Source organism: Schistocerca piceifrons, chromosome X (assembly GCF_021461385.2).
Source record: "Schistocerca piceifrons isolate TAMUIC-IGC-003096 chromosome X, iqSchPice1.1, whole genome shotgun sequence".
Taxonomy (NCBI): Eukaryota; Metazoa; Arthropoda; class Insecta; order Orthoptera; family Acrididae; genus Schistocerca; species Schistocerca piceifrons.
In genome coordinates, this window is record NC_060149.1 from 750,640,123 (window position 1) to 750,666,074 (window position 25,952).

The window sequence follows — 25,952 nt, forward strand, 5'->3', positions numbered from 1 at the left end:
GTGGACCAACAAGTAATCAAGCCAATGGTCATTATGTTTTGGTTCAGCAGTGTATTTGTTTGTTTATAATGACATTTCGGTTATCACCAGATCAAAACTTCCATAAGTTAACAGTTGACACACTATATGGCTTTTACTGCAACTGACTATGAAATTTGTTTTACGAGTTTAAAGTTTTAATCTGATGATTGGAGTAGCAAAAAACATTGTTATAAATAAAGAAATATAATGAGTGATCTACATGGCTTTATTCACAAAAATCTCAAAGATCCCAGGCTCATTTTGGAATTCTTTTATTGGTAAATTTCTTTCATTAAACTTTGCTTTTTATCATGACGTCAGTTTTCATTTTGCTGTAGAAAGCTCTTAAAGCTTGTCAGGATCACTAAGATAATTTGCCCACATAATTTAGATGGTACTTCGTTGTAAGGGCTTAAAGTTATATGAAGATTGTAACAAGTGTACAATATATTGGAAATGTGGACACATTGAACTGAGGATATATTTTTATCACGATATTTTGTTCTGTAGTAGTCTGCCTGAGAAACAATGGAGCCGTGAGGGGTAGCTGTGTGGTCTGAGGCATCTTGTCACGGTCCGCCAATGTGGCGCATCAATTAAACCACATAATTATATAACACACAAGTATGAATAAAAAACACCAAAAATGGCATTTCAGCTTCACAAACATATGGTGCCAGCTTGGTTTGCATCTATAAGCCAGTCTGTAGGCCAATCACACTACACAACAAATGATGACAAGCAAATGCGTTTCTGCCAGTAAAATGGCACACACAGAATATCTATGTCAAAATTTAAATATTAGTCATATCATTTCGCAAAATAAAGTTTGTGACGAGCCCAAGGTCTATGTTAGGCTAAAAGATGATACTTGGGTTGCCTGCTAGCAAAGCCAATGAATATGACTCCATAAGGAGTTATAAATACTACTACTCGATTTAAATTTTTCCATCTGTCATATGCAACAGCAGTGATGTCCACATGACATCACCTACCCCGTGCTATGGTTGGCTGATAGAAACCATGCCTTGGTTCCATGCTTCAATTAGTAAAACTGGAACCCTTCTTGTCTGCCTGCCTGCCACTTTTTCTTATAAACGGGTGAAATTTATGTCACATACTATGGTCTACGGTTCCTCGGTGTGAAAAATTTAAGTTTCTACAGCCATAGGCACATGGACTGTGCATTCGAATGTCAACACTGAGCAAGTCGAGTTTCTTATGTCATAGTGTGGAAAAAGCATGTTTGGGAGTATTTCTGAACATGTAGAGTAGTATCTAGCATGTACAATATTCTGGATGTGTGTCTGAACATAGACCAATGAGATGGACGAATGCGACCTATGTCACATGATGCCATCTCTCTTCATACACTCTAGAGATGCCATATTGGCTTGCAGTTAAGTCCATAATTATGGGTATACACTGTTTCAATCTCTCAAAAACCTGTTGTCAATTGTACAGTTTGTTTGAGGACCCATCAAAAATGCATTGCTCTTGGTACAATTTGTTATAATCAAATGTCAGTTAGTAACATACCTATAATTAAAGCTTTCAGGAGATTGTAAGATGCAAAGTACAGTTCTACCTCATCCATTGTTTGTGCAGCATAACTCCCAGAAATGCAGGGTTGTAAGGTAATGGGTGATGTGTTGCTGTTTATGTGTCACTAGAACCAAACATTTATTTACTCACCTTTACATTGTCTAATAGGTTCTGATACTTTCTTATTAGTTTAATGTAAATATAGTCTATAATATTCGAAGCTATGTAAATGTAAGTGTGCCCTCTCTGAGTAATGAGTTTGTTAAATTGGCTTTGTCTAAAAGACAGCTTGCGCTTCTTGCAGGAACATATTGTGCACTTCATTGTTTCAAGTCTTCTACTTCACATGTTGTAAATATTCTGCTACTGAATAAGAACAGTGATCAAGTACAAATGACCTTAGGGTTTTACTAAAAAGTGAGAACAATGGAATAATTTTTATCTTATGTGGAGAACTAGTGCAAATTTATATCACACTATTTTAATGGAACTTTTATAAGTCAATGTCATTACTGATTGGACATGGTACTTTCCTTTTTTGCCTTCAACATGTTCATGACATCGATGCTTTTATTTATGTACACTACAGACAAAGATGTGACTAGCATATAGGCAAGGGAGGAAATGTTCATTTTAACAGAGCTAATGTAGGAAGTTTACACCCTTCCATTTTGTAGTGTGATTCGAGAGCCAGATATGGCAGACAACTGCCACTGGAGTGTGCTGTGACTGCATACACTACACTGAAGTACATACAGGGCATGCACAAGTTGCATTGTTTCTGATATTGAACTCAGTATGCTAAATTTTGACGTTTGAAAGTGCGGTTCGTATGCCGACAGCTTAATTCGATGCAGTCGAGTGATTTGTCACATATTTCGATACTTGCAAACTCACTCATCAAAATTGTTAAGGCTTTCATGGCCACAAGTTGATAGAGTGACTATTTGCTTCTGTCTTGGGTTCTTCGGCCGACATTTGTCTGATGATTTTACTGATGTTTTGCCAGCACTAGTGGCTGGCATTGTCAAAGCTTCACCCTCCATTGCCGGTGGTGAACTGGAGCCGAGCTCGTGGCTGCGGACTATATGTACCTGGCGTGCCAACATCCGAGGACTTCTCCGCAGTCATTTCCAGTGCAGTTCTCGTCTTTCTACCTGCATGTCTCGCCACGAGCTATTTCACGTGGAATGGCAATTTCTATGAACAGCTGGAAGGCATTGCTATGGGTAGTCCTCTTAGTCCAGTGGTGGTCAGCTTCTTCATGGAACATTTCGAAGCACAGGCATTGGACTTGGCAACTTGTAAACCTAAAGTGTGGTGCAGATACTTTGATGATACTTTGGTAGTGTGGAGCCACGGTGGAGAACAGCTTGGTGACTTCTGAAGACACTTGAACAGCCCCCATGCCAACATAAAATTTACCATGGAAGTAGAAAAGGACAAAAAACTACCATTTCTACATGTACTGGTCACAAGGGATGGTGAAATCCTGGGACATAGCATGTACCGAAAACAGACACACACAGACCAATACCTGCACAAACTATCATACCAACACCCGAGCCAGAAATGAGGCATGATTCAGGCCAGTGTAATGCGAGCGGGACAAATATGTGAGCCGCAGCACCTCAAATGCAAAATGCAACACCTTGAAAGTGTTACGAGGAGCAATGGCTCTGTTACAATTCTGATATAATTTGTGGAGTACCCAAACACTCGGCAAAGTAAGGAATTAGAAAAAGAAATGTCAGGTATGGCCTATCTGTCATACATTCCCAGAGTGGTGGACAGAATCAACCGTATATTGCACAAACATGGTGTAAAGACAATTTTCAAACTGACAAGGAAGATCAAAGAATGTCTTAGATCAGCAAAGGATAAAAGGGACCCACTTGAAGTGTTGGGAATATACTGCTTACCTTGCACATGCGGAAAAGTTTATGTCGGAATGACTGGACGATAAATCAACACCAGAATCAAAGAACACAAGTGATATTCCAGGTTGGGGCAGGGACAGCAATCGGCCATGGCAGAGCATGCACAGAGTCAGACGGACCATGTAATAAAATTCATCGACACGGAAGTTCTGGCTGTAGAGAAGCACTATCACACCCGTTTGTTGAGAGAAGCAGTAGAAATACACAAACACGGTAATAGCTTGCTTGATTGTTTGAGAGAGTATGGAACCAAACAGCGTGGTCATCAGTCCCGCGATTCCAAAGGGGGTTACATAAGAAAGAGTCTGCTAAAAGTGAACGGATTCAGTCAGAGGAGTCAAATTATAAAAGAATGAACATTAAGCACACACAGTATAAGTATAAAAGGTGAGATCAAATCTAAAAACTGGAAAAAGAGGGGCGGTCATGGGGTCACATACCATGAAAACTGCAAAAGGAGTCCCAATCACAACCAACCCACCCCTGCTCCAAGACAAAAGGAGAATCTTATATCTGGAAATACACTCCTGGAAATTGAAATAAGAACACCGTGAATTCATTGTCCCACGAAGGGGAAACTTTATTGACACATTCCTGGGGTCAGATACATCACATGATCACACTGACAGAACCACAGGCACATAGACACAGGCAACAGAGCATGCACAATGTCGGCACTAGTACAGTGTATATCCACCTTTCGCAGCAATGCAGGCTGCTATTCTCCCATGGAGACGATCGTAGAGATGCTGGATGTAGTCCTGTGGAACGGCTTGCCATGCCATTTCCACCTGGCGCCTCAGTTGGACCAGTGTTCGTGCTGGACGTGCAGACCGCGTGAGACGACGCTTCATCCAGTCCCAAACATGCTCAATGGGGGACAGATCCGGAGATCTTGCTGGCCAGGGTAGTTGACTTACACCTTCTAGAGCACGTTGGGTGGCACGGGATACATGCGGACGTGCATTGTCCTGTTGGAACAGCAAGTTCCCTTGCCGGTCTAGGAATGGTAGAACGATGGGTTCGATGACGGTTTGGATGTACCGTGCACTATTCAGTGTCCCCTCGACGATCACCAGTGGTGTACGGCCAGTGTAGGAGATCGCTCCCCACACCATGATGCCGGGTGTTGGCCCTGTGTGCCTCGGTCGTATGCAGTCCTGATTGTGGCGCTCACCTGCACGGCGCCAAACACGCATACGACCATCATTGACACCAAGGCAGAAGCGACTCTCATCGCTGAAGACGACACGTCTCCATTCGTCCCTCCATTCACGCCTGTCGAGACACCACTGGAGGCGGGCTGCACGATGTTGGGGCGTGAGCGGAAGACGGCCTAACGGTGTGCGGGACCGTAGCCCAGCTTCATGGAGACGGTTGCGAATGGTCCTCGCCGATACCCCAGGAGCAACAGTGTCCCTAATTTGCTGGGAAGTGGCGGTGCGGTCCCCTACGGCACTGCGTAGGATCCTACGGTCTTGGCGTGCATCCGTGCGTCGCTGCGGTCCGGTCCCAGGTCGACGGGCACGTGCACCTTCCGCCGACCACTGGCGACAACATCGATGTACTGTGGAGACCTCACGCCCCACGTGTTGAGCAATTCGGCGGTACGTCCACCCGGCCTCCCGCATGCCCACTATACGCCCTCGCTCAAAGTCCGTCAACTGCACATACGGTTCACGTCCACGCTGTCGCGGCATGCTACCAGTGTTAAAGACTGCGATGGAGCTCCGTATGCCACGGCAAACAGGCTGACACTGACGGCGGCGGTGCACAAATGCTGCGCAGCTAGCGCCATTCGACGGCCAACACCGCGGTTCCTGGTGTGTCCGCTGTGCCGTGCGTGTGATCATTGCTTGTACAGCCCTCTCGCAGTGTCCGGAGCAAGTATGGTGGGTCTGACACACCGGTGTCAATGTGTTCTTTTTTCCATTTCCAGGAGTGTAAAAACCACTTTCACGAAGGAAACCAAGGACCAGGTCTACCATCCGTGGATCGTCCGCTAATATTAAATTTAAGGAAGCAGGAAGACTATACTTAGCACGAAGGGCCGAAAGAAGGGGACATGCAGCCAATATGTGAGATATCGTCATTCTGGCACCACAACCACATTATGGGGGCAGGTCGCTACGTAGGAGGAAACAATGGGTACGGCCAATGCATAAATGCCATAAAACAGTGCACTCCTTCATAGAGGGGTGGAAAGAAGTGCCCCAAACTGCAGGACTCCTTGACTGTGCGGAGTTTATTACTATGAGCAGTAGTGCTCCAGATGGCATTCCACTGTTGGGCAAAGTGAGATTTGACATAGATCCACACATCTGCAGCTGGAATCGTGAAAGGAAAAGGGGGTAAGTATCTGCTTCTCTAGCCAAACGGTCAGCCAATTCATTCCCTGGGATTCCCACATGACTTGAGACCAAGAGAAAGACGACTGAACAGGCGGCAAGCTCAAGGACAGAGAGAAGGTCATCAATGGCAGAGACCAAGGGGGTGACGAGAGTAGCATTGATCGACAGCCTCTAGGCTGATCATGGAGTCTGAACAAATTAAAACACTATGGAGAGAGGCCTGAGAAACAAAAAGGAGGGCCCTGCTCTGCTGTAAATACACTACATGATCCTGGCAACAAATGGTGCTCGAAGCTGGTAGATGTAAAAGCGTATCCCACCTTATCAGTAGTCTTTGAACCATCAGTGTAAAGGATGGTCGCACCCTGGAACTCTGCAAGGATGGCACATACAAGACACCAGTAAACCATAGGAGCAACAGAGACCTTAGGACCCTGGAAGAAAGCGGTTCTAATCTGTGGTCTAGGCACAGCAGACACGTATAAAGGCCAATTGGCCCTGCGGAATGGCAAACGTGGGGGTATGTCTGCCTAGAGGCAGCAGGGGAATGATAGTGTCACTGGGACGTGGTCACTGTCACAAAGGCCATCATGGGATGACCAATGTAGGGACGCCACGAGGGCAGGGGAGGAGATCGTGAGATCGATAGCAGAGAAGGTGCCATGAGCAGCACTAGGACTGGTTAGGGGAACCATCGCTGGCGAGAGACAAATCAAAGTCCGTGATAAGTTGGTCGATTAGGATACCCCGACCCACTGATTGACACTCCCCCATAGTGGATGGTGGGCACTAAAATCCCCGAGGAGCAGAAATGGGGGCAGGAGTTGCTGAAGTAAGGTAGATAGTGCAACATAAGCTAGTGGCCTACCTGGAGGGAGGTAGACATTGCAAATGGTGATTGGCGGAGTTGTTTGCACTCTAACTGCTATCACTTCCAAGGTGGAACGTTTGGCGGTCCAGTCACTAAGGACATCAGAGCGAACCAGACCCTAGCAGATGCTATCCCAGGGGCAGCATGGTTCCGACACAATGCCCGATAACCACATAAAGTGGGAGAGTGGTCGTCATGGAAATGCGTTTCTTGGAGAACAAGGCAGAACGCAGAATAAGAGGAGACAAGACGTTGCCTTTCTGGTAGGTGACGATAGTAGCCATTGCAGTTCCACTGGATGATCATATGGCGTGAGTCCAAGGTAGGCACGAAGGAGCCGATGAGGAGGTCAGGTCACTTGGTCAGTAGTTGTCACCGGCAAGGTTGGGGTGACATCCATAAATAAGATGTCAGAACCAGGTTGCGAGAAGAAAGTTGGCACCTCTGGCGGCACCGGAGACGCCTTCACTTGAGATTTATGTTTCTTCTTCTCTTTCTGAGGTGGAGGAGGACAGGACACAGGGGGAGTACAGATGGGGTAACAGTCTTCTGGTCTGAGAGACGCTGCGGAGAGGGTTCCCGGGAGGGAGCCCGATCACCGGCAGATGCTGAAGAAGGGGGCAATTCTTCGGCCGGGATGGGCGAGCGACTCCCTGATGGGAGGTCGTGGGAATGGCAGGGGAGGTGGAGGGGAGAGTGGGGCGGGGCTGGGGTAAGGATGAGGGAGAGGAGGGAGGAGGAGGAGGAGGAAAGGAAGCAACAGAGGCAAAAGTTGAAGATAGTGACACCAGATGGAGTCTCTCATACTTTTAGTGAGCCACAGCGTAAGACAGGTGATCCAGGGACTTATTATATTCTTGTATCTTCTTTTCTCTCTTGTAAGCAGGGTTTTCTGGTGAGCGAGGGGAGTAGTGGGTCAGCACAATTAACACACACAGGCAGCAGAACACAAGGGGTTCCCTCATGGATGGGGTGGCCACAGTCACCACACAAAGGGTCTGCCGTACAGTGGGAAGACACGTGCCCAAACTGCAGGCACCGAAAGCACCACATAGGTGGAGGGATGTATGGCTTCACGTCACATCTGTAGCACATAACCTTGACCTTCTCTGGGAGGATATCCCGCTCAAAAGCCAGGATGAAGGCGCCAGTATCAGCGTGGTTGTCTTTGCGACCCTTCTGCACATGTCAAACAAAATGAACGCCACGCCGCTCCAGATTAGCCTGGAGTTCCTCATGAGTTTGCAGGATGAGGTCCCTCTGAAAAATGACTCCCTGGACCACATTCAGAGATCGGTGAGGAGTGATAGACAGACACTGGGACGTTGTCAAGATGATCACAGGCACAAAGAGCTGCGGATTGGGTGGCAGAAGCAGCTTTCATCAACAGGGAGCCCGACCGCATCTTACTAATAGACTCCACTTCGCCAAACTTGTCCTCGATATTTTCCATGAAAAACAATGGCTTTGTGGCAGTGAATGTGTCTCCATCCATCCTAGTACAGACGAGGTAACGGGGAAAACGTTTCAGCCCAAGATGGCGAACCTGGTCCTCCCCCCATGGTGTAGCCAGGAAAGGAAAGGCTGCCGGGTCATACGGACAGCATTTAAGGATCCTTCACCATTCGAAGAGACGGCCGCATGAGAACAGCAAGATTTTTGCAGCCTGATACACTTCATGCGCCAAGCATCCGCCCTGATACTACCCACTCCTCTCCCCATGGGTGCCACCCAGCCACAGAAAGGGCCGTCTGGCATGGCGGGAGTTCCGATGTTCTATGAAGACAAGCAACCACTCCTTGGCATACATGGGGAGGGAACAGCTCAAGTATCAGTAGTGTGATCCCTGTGTTGTCAGGGGGCTCAGCCATATGGGTACGTAACAGCCCCACCACAGGGACTGGCTACATGTGCTGGTGACCTAGCAGGGTCGAAGGGGTCTACAGTGTTGAAGGGAGAGGGAAGAGGAATCCACACCATAGATGCTAGAGAGGGAGTGCTTCCCCATATGGCTCACTCTAAAAACAGGAAATTTTGAAGTGGAGGTCAAACCTCAAGTGGGGACCGAAATGCCAAAAGGGTGAAAGAAATGCCAAAAGGGTGAAAGAACCAGCAAAAGGAACAAAACTGCAACCAATACAGGAAACCAGGGGAGTAGCCAGGTCGACATAAAGCAGAACACAAGAGAGGGGAAGAAGGTGCCAATGGGGAAGGAGCGGGGATAAGGAGGGAGGGGGCAGGGAGAAGGAAAACCAGCTAGGGAATGAAGAATGAGCTGCAATAGCTTGGGGTCCCATGTGCACAACGTACGAACTCACAAAAGAACTGTGAGCTCCCTGGGGGGCAGTAATAGCTTCAAGAAGAAAGAAGAAAGCCTTAAGGTAAACAGATCCTGGCTTCCCATACTGCAGCGAACGACCGTCGCACGTAACAAGAGGAGAACCGCACCGGAAATGACCGCGGAGAAGCCCTCGGACGTTGGCGCACCAGGTACATATAGTCCATGGCCACAAGCTAGGCTCCAGTTCACTACTGGCAATGTAAGGTGAAGCTGTGACAATGCTAGCCACTCATGCTGGCCAAACATCAGAAAAATCATCAGACGAACATCGGCCGAAGAAGACAGAAGCAAATAGGCAGTCTATCATTCATCAAAACCTATAGTGTACATCCTGTTGGCCTAGAATCATGAAATTTGAGAAGAAGCAAGGTTTCAAAGTAAAAGTGAAGGAAAAATCCAGCAATTGTTAATTTTTAATTATATCTTATAAATTAGGTATTTTAAAACCTCCAAACTCACTCATCAAAACCTATAGATGAACTATCTGTATACATGTTGGGCCTGGTGGTCTAGCAGTAAAGCATGTTTCTTGAAACTGAGAGGTCACTGCATTGAATCTTGGTTGGCTCACAGGTTTTTCAGCCTTTGTTTTAACCTAGCCTTCATCTCTCAATGACATGAGGATTCTACATTAAACTGTAGGTCCCTGTTCCTCAGTCGGATAAATGGATTAGGATTGGAATATGCAAGTCGCTGAAATGGTGACCAATAGAAAGGCTTGCAGCAGGCCTTCGTGCCACATGAAAAAATAATAATAATAATTATTATTATTATTAGTAGTAGTAGTATTAGTATATATACACAATTAAGTTTGTACGGAATGCACAGAGTGAGAGTCCTACTCAGACTTGTCCAGTTTTTGTATTTATACTTGTGTATTACACAAGAAAACAGTACACACTTTAAACATATCTTCAGAAGACAGGTTTTGTTATAATTTGTTGTACAAGTGTCAGAAAATCTGATACCTATGAATAAAATTGTGACCAGAATGGATTTCACTTGAAGTACTGTATTCTCGTTTCACATCATATCTTGGACTTAAGTTCTTCATGTGGAAAATGAATAGTCATTTTAATGTTATGTGAAAACATAAGGCCTTTAAAAAAAACAATTTCAATATTAAACACTGATGTTTACAATGTTAGTAAACTTTTGCCTTCAGATTTATGTAATTTTTACTCAAAATAACTGATTTCACATTATGTCATTAAAGACTGCCAACTTCTCACCATTATTTGTATTATCATTAATTGAAATTTTCGACCCCCTATGTTTCACCAATATTTGAAATTTGGATGTGTTGATATAGATGCTGTATGGATTCAAATTTATCTTTTGAAAACTACTATCCCTTTGTGTCTTTTACACTCCTACCAGATCATCTGTACCTTTGTTATTCTTCTTTTCTTCATTAGTAATGCAAGGTTTTCCTCTGAGCTGTACACTCTCTCTGCTAACCCATGTGCAACAGTATTATGTAGAACAGAAATTAATTAAAAAAATACATGATGAACTGAGAAAAAAATTACTTACTCTCACACTTGGTGACAACTGCTGCACACGGCATCTGACTGCACCAGTGTTTAAACTGCCAGGTCTCAAATCGGAATGCACACCATTTACTCTAATGCTAGCAATCCTTGCACGAAGCTCTGGTGAATAATGATTTGTTACAGCTTCTTCATAGTGGGTAATCCACTGACGTAACTGTTGCATTGTTTCAATTTCTGGAGTATCACTGTCACTATCAAGATTTTTACTCTGAAAAAAATTCAAGTCATAATTCACTATAGAAACAGTATGTGCCAAAAGATCATGGGAGCTTTATTATGTGACTTCTTTTTACGATTAGTTTTATTTGAACACAATGCATTTCATATATAATGATGAACATATTAATAAGGATGACAATTTAAAGCTCTCTGAGATGTACTAACAATTCATTGTTGAGGTTTTCCTCAATTTCCATCAAAACTGTTAGTATTTTGATAAGGAATGGGTGGTAGCATTTATATTAAGTCTTTTCAAGCCATCTGGAGATGCAATGTACTTTAGTTTCCAGTAGGTATTAAGTCCAATGTGCTGCATGCCAGATATCATAGCTAGATTCATGGGGGTCACTTAAGAACTGATATACTTATGAACATAAAATGTGCCGTAAGTGAGACTGCCAGCTGGAATATTAAGATAAATCAGGGCACTGGGAACAATTTACCTGACCACTTCCCTTACAACAAATGTATTAAAAATGGGTGAAAGCTCTTGACGGTTGGGAGCAGCGCCATTCCACAAACCAAATGAATCTCAGATCTAGCGAGAATCACAACAGTAATGAAGATGCATTCCAAACAAAAACAGGTAGGCCACTGCAATTAAAAACAGCTAAAATGCTGAGACGAGAATTGTGTGTAATGGGCATGGAGAACAGTGAAGAGCTATATAAAATAGTGTTTCTACAAAAAGCATTTCTATTAGAGCAAAACAGTTGTAACTGATGCCTCCCAATGATTAAGGATATGTAAAATGGAGTGATCAGTTTTGTTTATGCCTGTAGTATAATTACATATGACAATAATTTGGCTGCAATCCAATGGAGGCTTTTAATTACACTGTGTTCACCAAAGGAGATCTGGAAAACAGAGAGTAACCAAAGTGTCATAACATAGCATCATCATCATCATCTTGTTACATGTTGCAAAGGTTCTGAACAAAGACTGTCAACACTCAACAATGAACAAAACTATTTGTAATGTAAATAGCAAAACACTTCAAAAGGTAGAAAACAAATTAATACAATATAAGATATATTGCACTGATTTTACCATTAGTCTACATTACACCAATATTTACATCGGCTGTGTTTCATACAAATAGCAAAAATACTTGGGTACAGCTTTTGCAACAGAGTACGATACTGAAACAAACCTTTATAATTTTTAGTCGCATTGAGACTCGTTTGTTCTCTGGTGAAACAGCAGGTTTAGCAGGTACTTCTTTTCGTCTATTCTGAGCAGTACTGGAACGCCTTTGCATTCCAGAACTGACTTGTTGTGGTTGCTCCTTTGTGGAGTCACGACGGAGTCTTTGCCTTGTAACTACTACAGTTACTGGGGACTCATTACTACTGACTTGCCCTTTATTCCGATTGCTAGAAACGCTTCTCGTTTTCCTGCGAGAAGTCAATGGCCGTTTTCTGCGGGCAGTTACATTTGGCACTGCATCTACAAGGAAGAATATGAAGATGAGCTTGGAAACACAACACGGTTGCAAGCACACATGTATACACAATACACACTGACCTCCCTTCCCCCCGCCCCCTCTCTCTGGAATAAAGAGGTGGATAAGTGTGTGGAGACAAAAAGCAATGTAGGGAGGGGAGGACATAAATAAAAGTTATAAGCATATTGTAAAAGCATAAAGATAAACATATAAGGCATTTTTACTTGAAATTAGACAAATAGCAACAGCATTACACTAAAGACATTCAAGTTCATGTACCACACTGTCTTACATGTTGCAGAACCTAAACATAATTCTGTAACTCTAAATCAGCTGCATGTCCAACCATAACATACACCTGTAAGTTTCTTTCTGTTATGATGATGGATGTTTGATGTTCCATGAAATCTCTCTTTTTTCCAACAAGGAGAAAAAGAAAAATACCACACTTGGAGTTACAAGAACTTACAATTATATTTTGAAAGGCATTTCAGTTTTTTTCTGTTATCATGTAATGATAGATTACTCGAACTTTATTGAAACTAATTTTCTGCTGCACATGAAATGAATGTAAAATTCTCTATCTAAATATTCTGTTTATGAGTGTAAAATCACATAAAATATGACAAGATACTCAGTGTTCCAGTTCTAGTTCAGCAATAAAATGTGCAAGTTAATGCAACAGCTACACTACTAAACAGACATTACTACTACTACCTTCACAGCCAAAATAGTCATATTGCAGCTAATTTACTTACTGCTGACTGAATAAAACAAATGACATATCAGTATTAATTGCTTAGTAATCGGCAAATAACCTTCATGAATAAATCCTTCACAGATTTCGTGCAATGATATATTTGTCAATATCAAGCTTCTGATGAATTCCTCCATCAACATCGTCACGAGATTAGTTTCAGTAGACTGAATTGTAACAGAGACATCACAAGGTCATGGAACTTACATACACTAACAGAGATTATGTCGCTGTCTATGACTGAAGGACAGTGGTAGTAATGCTAATTTTGTTAGATGGTGGAAGACGAAACTTATTCTTTTGTTGCAGTTCAGCATCAAGCACTTGTTTACATGCACCACTAAGGGTGTAGCCACTATTCCTTTTAAAGTTGTCACACATTCCGATTTCAATGGTGTCTTTGATGGCTGAATCCCAGTAGGTGAATAATATTCTCGTTATATCAAGTATAATCACATGTTCGTTCAGAAGGCTGTGTTCGGCAACAGCAGATTTGTTGAACACATAATATTTAACATGGCACTGATTGTCTGTGGCACATGCTAAAATTGTTCTTATTATCTGACCAATGTAACTGCCACCTCATTCACAAGATATAATATAAACTACGGGAAATCTGAGACCAAGGCTGTCTTTTACTAGGCGCAACTTCTCTCATTTTCTTGGACTGTTAGAAAATGGATTGAATACTGTGTCTCCCCAGGACTTGATCTCATAATCCAGTTGTTCCTTGTCATAGAGCAGATATCTCAGAAACATATTCCAAAAGAACCACCATACTGATCGAGACAAAGACAGAGTACCAGGCATATATGGTATTCAGTCCATTTTACAACCCACCAAGAAAACTGAAGAAATGCTGCATCCAGCAAAAGACGTCACTTGTCTTTGTGTTCTTGGAGTTTTTAATGTATCTTGTGAATGTGGCAGCAGTTACACTGGTCAGACAATAAGAACAATTTCGGAATGCTACACGGAGAACCAATGCCATATTAAGTATTGCGATTTCAACAAATCTGGTAATGTCTAACACAGTCTAATGAACAGACATATGATTATCTTTGATAAAATGAAAATACTATCCCACTCATCTACCTACTTGCATTCTGTCATAAAATAATCTGTTGAAATCAAAATGTGTGACAACTTTAAAAGAGACAGTGGCTACACTATCTGTGATGCATGGAAACAGGTGGTTGATGCTGAACGCCAACAGAGAAATCAATTAGTCTTTCATCATCTAACAAAATCAGCATCGCTACCAATGTTCTTCAGTTATAGACATCATCATTATCTCTGGCAGTATGTGAGAGGTCCTTAACTTTGTGATGTCTTCATGCCATAATTCAACCAACTAAAATACCTAACAAACTACTGAAATGTAATCTCATGATGATGATGGAGGAAGTAATCGAAAGCTCAGGACTAACAAATATAATGCAGCATGAGCTCAATGAAGAATTTATTCAAGAATGTCATCACAAAAACACCAATATGTCAAATAACCTTCAAGTTACTTTTAAACAACTGCCACTGAATGTTTCTCATCAGGTATAAAGGATTCCTCTGAAACAATTACAAGAAATAAGAGCAAGAGGGAGCAGGAGGGGCAGGGAGAGGGAGAGGGAGAGGAGGAGGAGGAGGAGGAGGAGGAGGAGGGGCAAGGGGGGAGAGGGAGAGTGGAGAGGGGAGGGAGGAGGATGGGGAGAGGGGACAAGGGGGGAAGGGGAGGGGGAGAAGGGGGAGGGGGAAGGGGAGGGGGAGAGGGGGGATGGAGGGGGGGAGGGGGAAGGGGAGGGGGAGAGGGGGGATGGAGGGGGGAGGGAGAGGGGGGAGGGAGAGGGGGGAGGGAGGGGGGGAGGAGAGAGAGAGAGAGAGAGAGAGAGAGAGAGAGAGAGAGAAGATTGTCTGCCTCCACATGCATATGTCTGCCTATTCCACCAAACATGATACAATATAAAAAATATTATGAAAACTCATTAACTCTTCGTGAACTATTCTAAGTTGTGAGGAACTGCTATGTCATTATAGTAGTATTTTTCTGTATTTGCATTGCATCAGATCTGAACAAATTTTTTCAAACATTATTCAAATGTGTTGAATTAACACAAAAGATATGTTTCCTGGATTGTATCTTTTGCTTCTCACCAACAAACATTATATAAATAATAAGTTTCTATACATGGATCATGATAACAAAGTGATTGACAGCTAGCTGTTTACAGGAGAGCTAGCATAGCAACAGCTAATCAGAGAAAGATGTTGGTCACGACTTCTGTTGTGTTCAATGTTGTCATATCATAGTGTTCTCTCAGGTTCCATTTGCCTGCAGTCAAGGATTAATGCTGGTAGTGTAACAACTGTGATACATTTTATGAAACATTGCAGTACCTGTGTTATTCAGAAGTATGATGTTAAGTTCCTTTGGACGTGTATGGACGCCTGATGGAACTTCGCATCATACTTCTGAATAGCGCAGGCACTGCAACATCATATTTATCTGCTGACACCAGGCAATAGACTTTCAGTTAAAAATGTATCGCCTGTACAGGAATATACACAATGAAATGTATGAGTGCAGGTGTAGACACATGGTTGATGACATGGAAGTTTGGGTCTGGCCATGAATCTTGTATGGATGTCCTAATGGTAAGGCGACTGCTTGAGATGTGCGGGAAATCTAGGTTCCAGACCCAATCCAACACAAATTTTCATTGTCGTCATCTCATTATACAGCTGATGGCTGTCCATATTTGCAAATGTGAATAAATTACATGTTATACATTTTTTGTTGTACGCATTGTTTCTCTATGCAGCATGTTTATTTCATGCCACAGGATGTCCTAAACCAGTTGAGACAATGCACAGATAAGTGGTAACACTATTAGTACTATGCTAAATAACCCAACACTGCATGTTAACGGGCAGCGTATGAATGCATACAAAGAAGAAATGCACAGCTGTTCCTGTGGCAGTCATATTGCACGTGCAGACAACCTAGAATCGACATCGCCCCATCCCAGGCTTGACTGTCAATCACTTTATTGTTTGATCATGACATATGTCTATTTTTTATTGCTGTACAGCTTCAATATTCTGAAATTTTAATAGCTTGGTACCACGCAGCAAAAAATACACTATTTCTAAATACTTAGGTTCAAATTATCAACCAAGTAAGATCTTTAGCAAAGCAGTATATGAAGCATGTAAGTAACTTCATCCATCATTTTAAGATAATTATATGCGCCAGTAACACTGTTAGTAGTAGTAGTAGTAGTAGTAGTAGTAGCAGCAGTAGTAGTAGTAGCAGCAGTAGTAGTAGTAGCAGCAGTAGTAGTAGTAGTAGTAGTAGTAATAGTAATAGTAATAATAATAATAATAATAATAAATAATGCTGAAACTCACCATCATTACTGATGGCATTATCATTACTGCTGCCACCGCCAACACCACTACGTCCATCATCGTCATCATCATCATCATTAGTGTCATTGTCATCTTCACCAGCACCATCACCATCAGACGTAGTTTCAGTTGACGAATCACCAGAAGTGCTACTGTTCAGTAACTCTTCCCTTTTACGTAGCTGCAAAGCCCGAGCTCTATGGCGATCAACCCTTCGTGGTTGACACTTTTCACACAGATATTCTTCTGGTATATTTGTTCTGTCAATTCCCATGCAATCAACATGCTGCCACACACTGCAGAAAGCACATTCAAGCATGTAGGAAGAGTAATTCAGACAGAAAAGACAACTAATATTTTTTTTATATACAACCTCTTCAGATAGCTCTTTCATATTCTAAGCCAAATGGCGGCCAGTACATTAATTAGTACAATACATGGCTAGAACATATCTCATCTACTCAAGCAAGGATCAGAACTTTTTAGGGTCCACTATGCTCTTACTGGCAAACATTTGCAACTTTCAATTTAAGGTAACACAAGAGGTAGAACACGTACTTTCTGCATTTCGTAGAATTTTTGTTTTGCATGTTGGTATTCTGGTTGCTATGGGTTTATTTACTGACTGTCATTTTGAAATAGTGATTAGCACTGTGGACACTAGAAAATGGAGTGCCAAGTGGAGAAATCAGAACATTTTCAAGATATTCTGCTGTTTGAATTCAATAAAGGGGTGAAAGCAGCAAAGGCAGCAAGAAACGTCTGTGCTGTGTATGGGGATCATGCCATTGGACACATTATGGCAAGGAAATGGTTTTCTCATCTTAAGGAGGATCTTTTGACACTAGTTACTCTGCACGTTCAGGAAGAGATTCAGTGCTTGATGAAGAGTGTGTAAACACATTAATCCACAATGATCCATGTCAGTGCACTCGAGAACTGGCAAATGTGATGACCTGTGATCATTCCACCATCGTGTGACATTTGCTTGCAATGGGGAAGGTTCAAAAATAAAGTGTCTGGCTACCACATGCTCTACGCCAAAATCGCAAAAATCAGTGGCTGGTCAGGTGTGCATCTCTCCTTGCTTGACATCATTTGGTTCATGAACAACACTGACCATTCCTATCCTGTATCTTTATTGGTGATGAGAAATGGTGTCTTTATGCTAATATAAGGAAAAGAATGGAATAACCGAGCCCGAACAAGGGAGTAACTCCCGCTACAAGGACCAGTGCGCATCCACAAAAGGTAATGTTATGCATCTGGTGGAACTGTGATGGTGTGATATACTACGAATTGCTTCCTCGAGGCATAACCATCACTGCTGACCTCTACTGTCAACAACTGAGATGCCTCGCAGACGAAATTCAAGGACGACAACCAGGAAGACTGTGTGTGAATTGATGCTACTCCATGATAACGCCCTCCCATATGGAGCTACACTGGGGGGGGAAAAAAAACAACTATACAAGAGTTGAGTTTTGAACAACCTTCAAGAAACTTCCATTCCGGATGAAAATGCTTAATGAGTTCTTCACTTGAAAACCATGTGATTTTTAGTTTCGAAATCAAAAACATACCCCAGCATTGGCAGGCTGTTGTAAATAGTGAAGGAGAATGTACTACTGAACATTCAAGTCTGTGTTACATATATCATTTAATTTATTAAACTAAAAGAAAAATGCTATGAACTTATGCAGCAACTTAATATTATTGTTAATCCCAACCCACATGTATCAACAGAGAACTGTAGAGCATATTTTGTGGATATTAGTTACTAGATTTCAACAAATAGCCTTATGACCTTCAAAAAGACTGGGAGAATGTCATCACTGAGACAGTGTCTCATCGAGAGCAAATGCAGTACACTGAACTACCATGAATTCCCAAATCTAAGCCTTTTTTTTTTTTTTTTTTTTTAATCCTAAAAACCGCCTGGAGCTTAGAATCGAGTGGCAGCAAATGGAAATTCTGAACAATGGCACTAGCAGCCGTACAAGATTGGAAGGGAAAAAAAAGTGTGTGTATGTGTGTGGGTGGGTGGCGGGAGCGGTAGAATGGTAGAAGACGAGGCTACGCCCCCCACCTCCCCCCCCCCCCCCCCCCCCCCCTCCAACCACTGAATTTTAATTTATCATCCAACGAAGGAAAAAGAAAGTCAGTATTGTTCATCTTTGAATATAGCAGCCTTTTGAATATTTATGGCAAAAATAACAAATTTCTTCACACGAATATCAACAATAAATAAGGCTTATAATTGTTGCACGTAAGCTGTGGCTCATTCTGAATTCCCATATTGTTTCATTGAAGATTGTGAAGTGCTTGTGTTAGTGAACCATAATGAAGCGCATTCATTATAGCGCCAACTTGAAGAAGGAAGTTATTTCTTTTGCCAAAAGAAGTTCTAATCATGCTGGAATATGGGATTGATGAGTGTAACATCAGAACATGGCAACTGCAAAGAGACAAATTATTTTAATGTTCCAGAACATGGCAACTGCAAAGAGACAAATTATTTTAATGTTCCACTATCAGGAAGGCCTTTAGTGGGCGAAAATGTGGCCAGCATCGTCACTTGAAGCAATTTCAAATGAGTTTGTTATGGAACAGTGGCAGAAATTAACACTGAAATTTTAAAAATTAAGGCACATGAAATTGCTCAAGTGCAAAAAATCAAAAATTTTAAGGCTAGCCACAACTGAATTGGTCTTTTTATGGAGCACTGGGATTTTTCACTTTGGAGGTAAACTTTAGTTGTAGAGAAGCTGCCAAAAATTATGAAGAAAAACTTGTGGAATTTCAGTGCGTCATAATCAGGTGGGGCACACTGAAAACCAGTACCTTCTTGGCCTGATAAGAAATGCTGACCAAACTCCCAACTATTTTGACACGCTATCGAATTATACGGTCGATTCCAGAAGAAAGAAAGCAATAAGTATTTTTATATCAGGGGGTGAGAAACAGAAGATGTCCATCATGCTTACTTGCACAGTAGATGGGCATAAATTACCCCCATTTGTAGTTTTCAAACGAAGACTTTACTGAAATTGGAAGTGTTGACAAATATTGCAATTGCATAAACAAACTAAAGTGGGTGGTTTTTGGAGGATATTATGCTGGCATGGAACAAGCTTGTATGGAATCGTCGTCCTGGTGCAATGCTTGGTTTACACCGTCTGCTGGTGTTAGATGCATATGCAGGCCATACAATACCTGCAGTACAACGAAAATTATTAGATAGCAAACCAGAACTGACAGTAATTTCAGGCAGGTTGATGTCAATTCTGCAACCACTTAACGTCTGTTTGAATAAACCATTTTAGGAGAAGCTTAAACATATGTACATGGACTGGCTCTCGAAAAATGACAGACAACTGACACCAACAGCATATGTAAAATGCGCAACTTTGTCAATGGACTGATGAAGCATGTCAAATCAGACATGTTTGATATCCAATGCATTAGATGGTATGGAGGATGATTTTCTGTATGAAGAACTGAGCAACAAGGAATTGAGTGATAGTGATTCAGAATTATCCAGTTGATATTTCAAACATTTTTGTAAAATTTGTACAATGAATTTAATAAAATTTTCTTTTATGTTTCTACTTTTAATTTCTAAGTTATTTTCATTCATTAAGTGTTGCTAGTCATACATTTGAAGTCTACCACAAAAAATCCTGTGTGTACATCCATATGGTTGAAGCTGCGTCTTGGATGTTTTCCTACCCTATAAGAGATGGTTCCTACAAATCTTCACCACGAGGTTAAGAAGAATATAAATGTTACATCATGTATTCTTCCATGTTAGCTGTTACCTCATTTAAATTCTGTCTGCCTAACAAACTTGACTGAGACAACAGCAAATGCGAAAGAATATACATAACATGTAATGTTTACATTCGTATTATTCTAATGCAGGATAGTGATACAGTCAGAAAGAAGCATCACAACTGACTTCTAGTATTGATTTTTAAATCTTCTGTGATTATAAATTCTGTGCAAAAAGTTATGTGGTTTTAAATGTTTGAAAGAGTAAATTAATCTACAAAATAATCTTGCTTAAGCTTGACTAAGCTTATGACTCGAACCCTACTACTGTAGCGATATCTATCTAATTTGTGTCTCATGTTCGAATGAAGTAACTTGTCCGTCTTGAATTTCGAGTCTCATTTTTCGGGTGTGGCTTAGATTTGGGTAAATAGGTACATTGTGGAGTTTCTACAACAATATCTACAATGTTTATACCAAGTAAAATTGCCATCTTCAGTGACAAAATTAAGCAGCTAACATATATCTTATACTTCAATTCTTTAACACACTATGGCCCACAAAGGGAATGGTACAAAACTGCTCAGAATAAAATTCAGTCATCATTTGGTAATATATTTTTATTTAAAACTGAAGACTGAATTTTCTTAATAAATACTAAAGTTGCTGAAAATTACAGCCATGAATAAAATAATACAGTGGTATTTATTGCTGCATGGCAAGAGTCTTCATTACAGATCTGGAAAAAGTACACCTGCAGTCACCGTTGCTTTTAGCTACACGTGAATAAATTTGTCAATGTCGCAAACCTTATGGGATGCCTCAGACTTTCCTCAACTACACTTTTTCTCAGAAACAGTGAATGGAACTGTTCTGGTGTAGCCACAAGCACCGGAACGAATATGAAGAATGCAGGAGAAGAGATGGTGGCGAAAGGATATTGGCAAACTGTGCACTGATTAGGACCACACCACGACAGGAGCGGCCTCTACAAGAGGAGAATATAAGCGCCGTTCCTGCCTGCCTCGGCTGCTCAGTATTCGGACAGTATACGGATAGGCCTAGCAGAGAACACTCGTATACAGGGTGTTACAAAAAGGTACGGTCAAACTTTCAGGAAACATTCCTCACACACAAAGAAAGAAAATATGTTATGTGGACATGTGTCCGGAAACGCTTACTTTCCATGTTAGAGCTCATTTTATTACTTCTCTTCAAATCACATTAATCATGGAATGGAAACACACAGCAACAGAACGTACCAGCGTGACTTCAAACACTTTGTTACAGGAAATGTTCAAAATGTTCTCCGTTAGCGAGGATACATGCATCCACCCTCCGTCGCACGGAATCCCTGATGCGCTGATGCAGCCCTGGAGAATGGCGTATTGTATCACAGCCGTCCACAATACGAGCATGAAGAGTCTCTACATTTGGTACCGGGATTGCGTAGACAAGAGCTTTCAAATGCCCCCATAAATGAAAGTCAAGAGGGTTGAGGTCAGGAGAGCGTGGAGGCCATGGAATTGGTTCGCCTCTACCAATCCATCAGTCACCGAATCTGTTGTTGAGAAGTGTACGGACACTTCGACTGAAATGTGCAGGAGCTCCATCGTGCATGAACCACATGTTGTGTCGTACTTGTAAAGGCACATGTTCCAGCAGCACAGGTAGAGTATCCCGTATGAAATCATGATAACGTGCTCCATTGAGTGTAGGTGGAAGAACATGGGGCCCAATCAAGACATCACCAACAATGCCTGCCCAAACGTTCACAGAAAATCTGTGTTGATGACGTGATTGCACAATTGCGTGCGGATTCTCGTCAGCCCACACATGTTGATCGTGAAAATTTACAATTTGATCACGTTGGAATGAAGCCTCATCCGTAAAGAGAACATTTGCACTGAAATGAGGATTGACACATTGTTGGATGAACCATTCGCAGAAGTGTACCCGTGGAGGCCAATCAGCTGCTGATAGTGCCTGCACATGCTGTACATGGTACGGAAACAACTGGTTCTCCCGTAGCACTCTCCATACAGTGACGTGATCAACGTTACCTTGTACAGCAGCAACTTCTCTGACGCTGACATTAGGGTTATCGTCAATTGCACGAAGAATTACCTCGTCCATTCCATGTGTCCTCGTCGTTCTAGGTCTTCCCCAGTCGCGAGTCATAGGCTGGTATGTTCCGCGCTCCCTAAGACGCCGATCAATTGCTTCGAACGTCTTCCTGTTGGGACACCTTCATTCTGGAAATCTGTCTCGATACAAACGTACCGCGCCACGGCTATTGCCCCGTGCTAATCCATACATCAAATGGGCATCTGCCAACTCCGCATTTGTAAACACTGCACTGACTGCAAAACCACGTTCGTGATGAACACTAACCTGTTGATGCTACGTACTGATGTGCTTGATGCTAGTACTGTAGAGCAGTGAGTCCCATGTCAACACAAGCACCGAAGTCAACATTACCTTCCTTCAATTGGGCCAACTGGCAGAAAATCGAGGAAGTACAGCACATACTGACGAAACTAAAATAACCTCTAACATGGAAATTAAGCATTTCCGGACACATGTCCACATAACACCTTTTCTTTATTTGTGTGTGAGGAATGTTTCCTGAAAGTTTGGCTGTACCTTTTTGTAACACCCTGTATAACAAAGGACTCTGATTTATGTTGTATGTCACACATCACTTGGGACACCACTGTAAATTCCCAGTTAAGTATCGTTGGTCTTCTTATTTGTAATAAATTACTAATGTTATTTGCTTGAATTGTTGTATAGCATTCTGAGAACACAGCATCCCTTAGGTACCCCATAAGCAACAAGTGGGCAGGACCACACAGGAACTTTCGTTGCGTAACATGCATTTTAGGCAAACTAATAAAGGTGAAGAGTAAGCCAGAAGCAGATGGAAAGTGGTAGACGCAAGCTCAACTTCAGAATTTCAAACAGGAATAATACTGTCAGAATAAACTCACAACACTGAATATTTTTTGTGCATATAAGGAAACAAAGAAAGTTTACACATAATGAATGTTCTAGTTAATGTTGCAGTGAGGATTAAGAGAACCAAGAAGAGTAGACTCCTATGTCAGATCAAGATGTCTACACTGTGAAGCTGCTAATATAAATATGGTAACCATCATGACAGATGTCAGGAACAAATATATATGGACTGCTTATCCACTCAAGTTGTCATCAGCATGGTGAGTTTGTAACTCCCCAGAGTAGATTTGAATGTGTAACAAGCCATACAAGGACTGCCTATCTGCTAAATGATGACACTAACTGGAGACTTCAGGGCTTTGGCAGCAGGTTACCAGCATGTGAACTAGTTGTATTCATCCCAGGCACTGAGCTTCAAAGGATCTCAGTTCTGGCCTAAGACTGCTACGTCAAAACAGATGGCACTGTTCAATGTCTTGCCAAATACCTTCAGGTTACGCCATCTTAGTCTAGCATGGACAGGGTTTCCACAGGTCCCACTATCACAGACAAGATTCTTGGATGTTAACATTCCAATCCATGCAAAAGAACATTGGAAGCAGTGAACCAAGAGCACAAATACCCTGGCTTTGGTCATTGGCTATATCCTACTATTTATGCACTTAACACTTTGTTACACTACATTTTGTTAAAATGAAAACAATATGGACCTTAGGTACCCACTTGTTTCTACAACTTGTATTTAGGGACAATAAACTTTTCATGGTTTATGCCAAAATTGGATTTGCTAGACAATGGCAAAGTTTAGTGAAACATCTACTTATGTTAAAGTTTACAGGTGCTTCCTAAATAAAGTAGCGATAAGGCTTTACAAAATAAGGTAGTGGAGTTCAAAGAGGAATTAGATGAAGAAAAACTGATTATCAAAAGTATGGCAAAAAACAAAGATCAATTAGACTTAAAATCGTGTCACATATGAGAGGTGTTCAATAAGTAATGCAACACTTTTATTTTTAGTCAATATCAATTGAAGAAATGCAGAATTTGCTGTGGACCATCATGGAAGATTCCTGCTTTTGGCCCCTATAGTTTCATGAAGTGCCGATAGGTGGCAGTGCCTTCAAAATGGCATCTATAATGGAGGTGCATTCCAACAGAGAGCTACCATTGAGTTTCTTTTGGCGGCAAACCATAGGACCTGGTAGTGAACAAAAGCACGGTGATTCACTGGGCAAGGTGCCTGTTTTCATAGCAACAAGGTGCACAAACCTGTCCACCTCCCTGAGTCTAGCCAGCTGCACACAGCTGTAACTCTAGCAATGCCGGAATATGTGGACACACTCATTTGAGGTGATCAATGGATCACAATCGCACACCTCACTACTCAGCTTGATATCTATATTGGTATTGCTGTCACACTCATCCACCAGGTGTAGTGTTCAGAGGTGTGTGCCCGCTGCATTCCTTGCCGTGTAACAGAAGACCATACATAAAGAGCAACCACAGACCATCTGTGTGGAACTGTTTGCACATTATGGGGCTGATCATGAAAATGTTTTGTCACACACTGTCATAGGCGATGAAACATGGGTTCTCATTACTTCGAACTGGAAACAAAACAGCAAACCATGGATGGTGTGTTGCTACACCACCTCTCCTCTGGCGTAAAAGTTCAGAGCCACACCCACAGCTGGTTAAGTCATGGTAACAGTCTTCTGGGACTCGTGACGAGATTATTCTGATTGATGTCCTGCCTCGTGCTGCAATGGTCAATTCTGAAGGCTATTAAGCTAATCTCAGGAAACTGAAGTAACGACTGCAATGTGTTCGTTGTCACATAAACCCTAACAAACCACTATTTATCCATGACAATGCAAGGGCTAATGAAGGATGCACTGCATGGGAAGCAATATGTGGATGATGGGGCAGTTATTTATACAGCAAGATGTTGGCTCTGACGTCAACTAGTAGAGTGGTACCATACAGGCATACAGACCCTTCCAGTAAGATGGCATAAGGCCATCACATTGAATGGAGATTTCGTTGAAAAATAGGGTTTTGTAGCCAAAAGAGTGGGGAAGGATATGTTGTACTGGAATCCTGAATAAAACCAAGCTGCTTATGAAAGAAAGATGTGTTGAATTACTTATTGAATGAACCTCTTATTTTACTATCAAGGAATAGAGCAGTGAGGAAATTTTAAGTGTAGTCTTTATTTCAAACAATAAAATTAAAAACTGTATTGCTGTTCCTGAATTAATCTCAGACAGGAAAAAAAGACATGTTTTATGAAAAAACAAAAGAAACTAAAGAATGATTTTTCAGTGGTGAAGCTGGATATATTACTATGAATGGTGGAACACTTACACGTGTGAAATTTGCCAAGAGGAACCACATATATACCTTGAACACAATCAAAAAACAACAAATAGAAAATAGAATATCAACAATGTACGAAAAAAACAGATTTCTATTTACTGTAAAGGACACACAAAACACACCATAAGCTTTCGGCAGCTCAGGCCAGAATGCATCGCATGGGATGGGAGCAGTAATATGGAGGCGGGCAAGGAAGGGCAAGGGATAGGAATGTACGGGCAGGGGGTGAGGGATTGGGGGAGAGAGGAGTGCTGTCTGGAAAAGTGTGCTGAGACTAGAAAGATAACAGGAGCAGCATCAGGATGTTGTGGGGCAGGAAGGTGGGGAAAATTGAGCGAAAAAGGAGAGGAGTGCGGATACATGCGTGGGTGTGTTGGCAGAGAGT

The 25,952-nt window shown here is 42.0% G+C and overlaps 1 protein-coding gene across 1 annotated transcript in view; it reads right to left on the bottom strand.

Moving 5' to 3' along the window:
• LOC124722691 overlaps positions 1 to 25,952 on the bottom strand; it is a 321,460-nt gene that overhangs the window by 107,852 nt on the left and 187,656 nt on the right. Inside the window, exons 8-10 of the mRNA XM_047247831.1 lie at positions 16,454 to 16,749; positions 11,998 to 12,293; positions 10,606 to 10,833 (exon numbers count right to left, since the gene is read on the bottom strand). Of these exons, the coding sequence (XP_047103787.1) occupies positions 10,606 to 10,833; positions 11,998 to 12,293; positions 16,454 to 16,749 (820 nt within the window). The remainder of the gene's footprint in view (positions 1 to 10,605; positions 10,834 to 11,997; positions 12,294 to 16,453; positions 16,750 to 25,952) is intronic.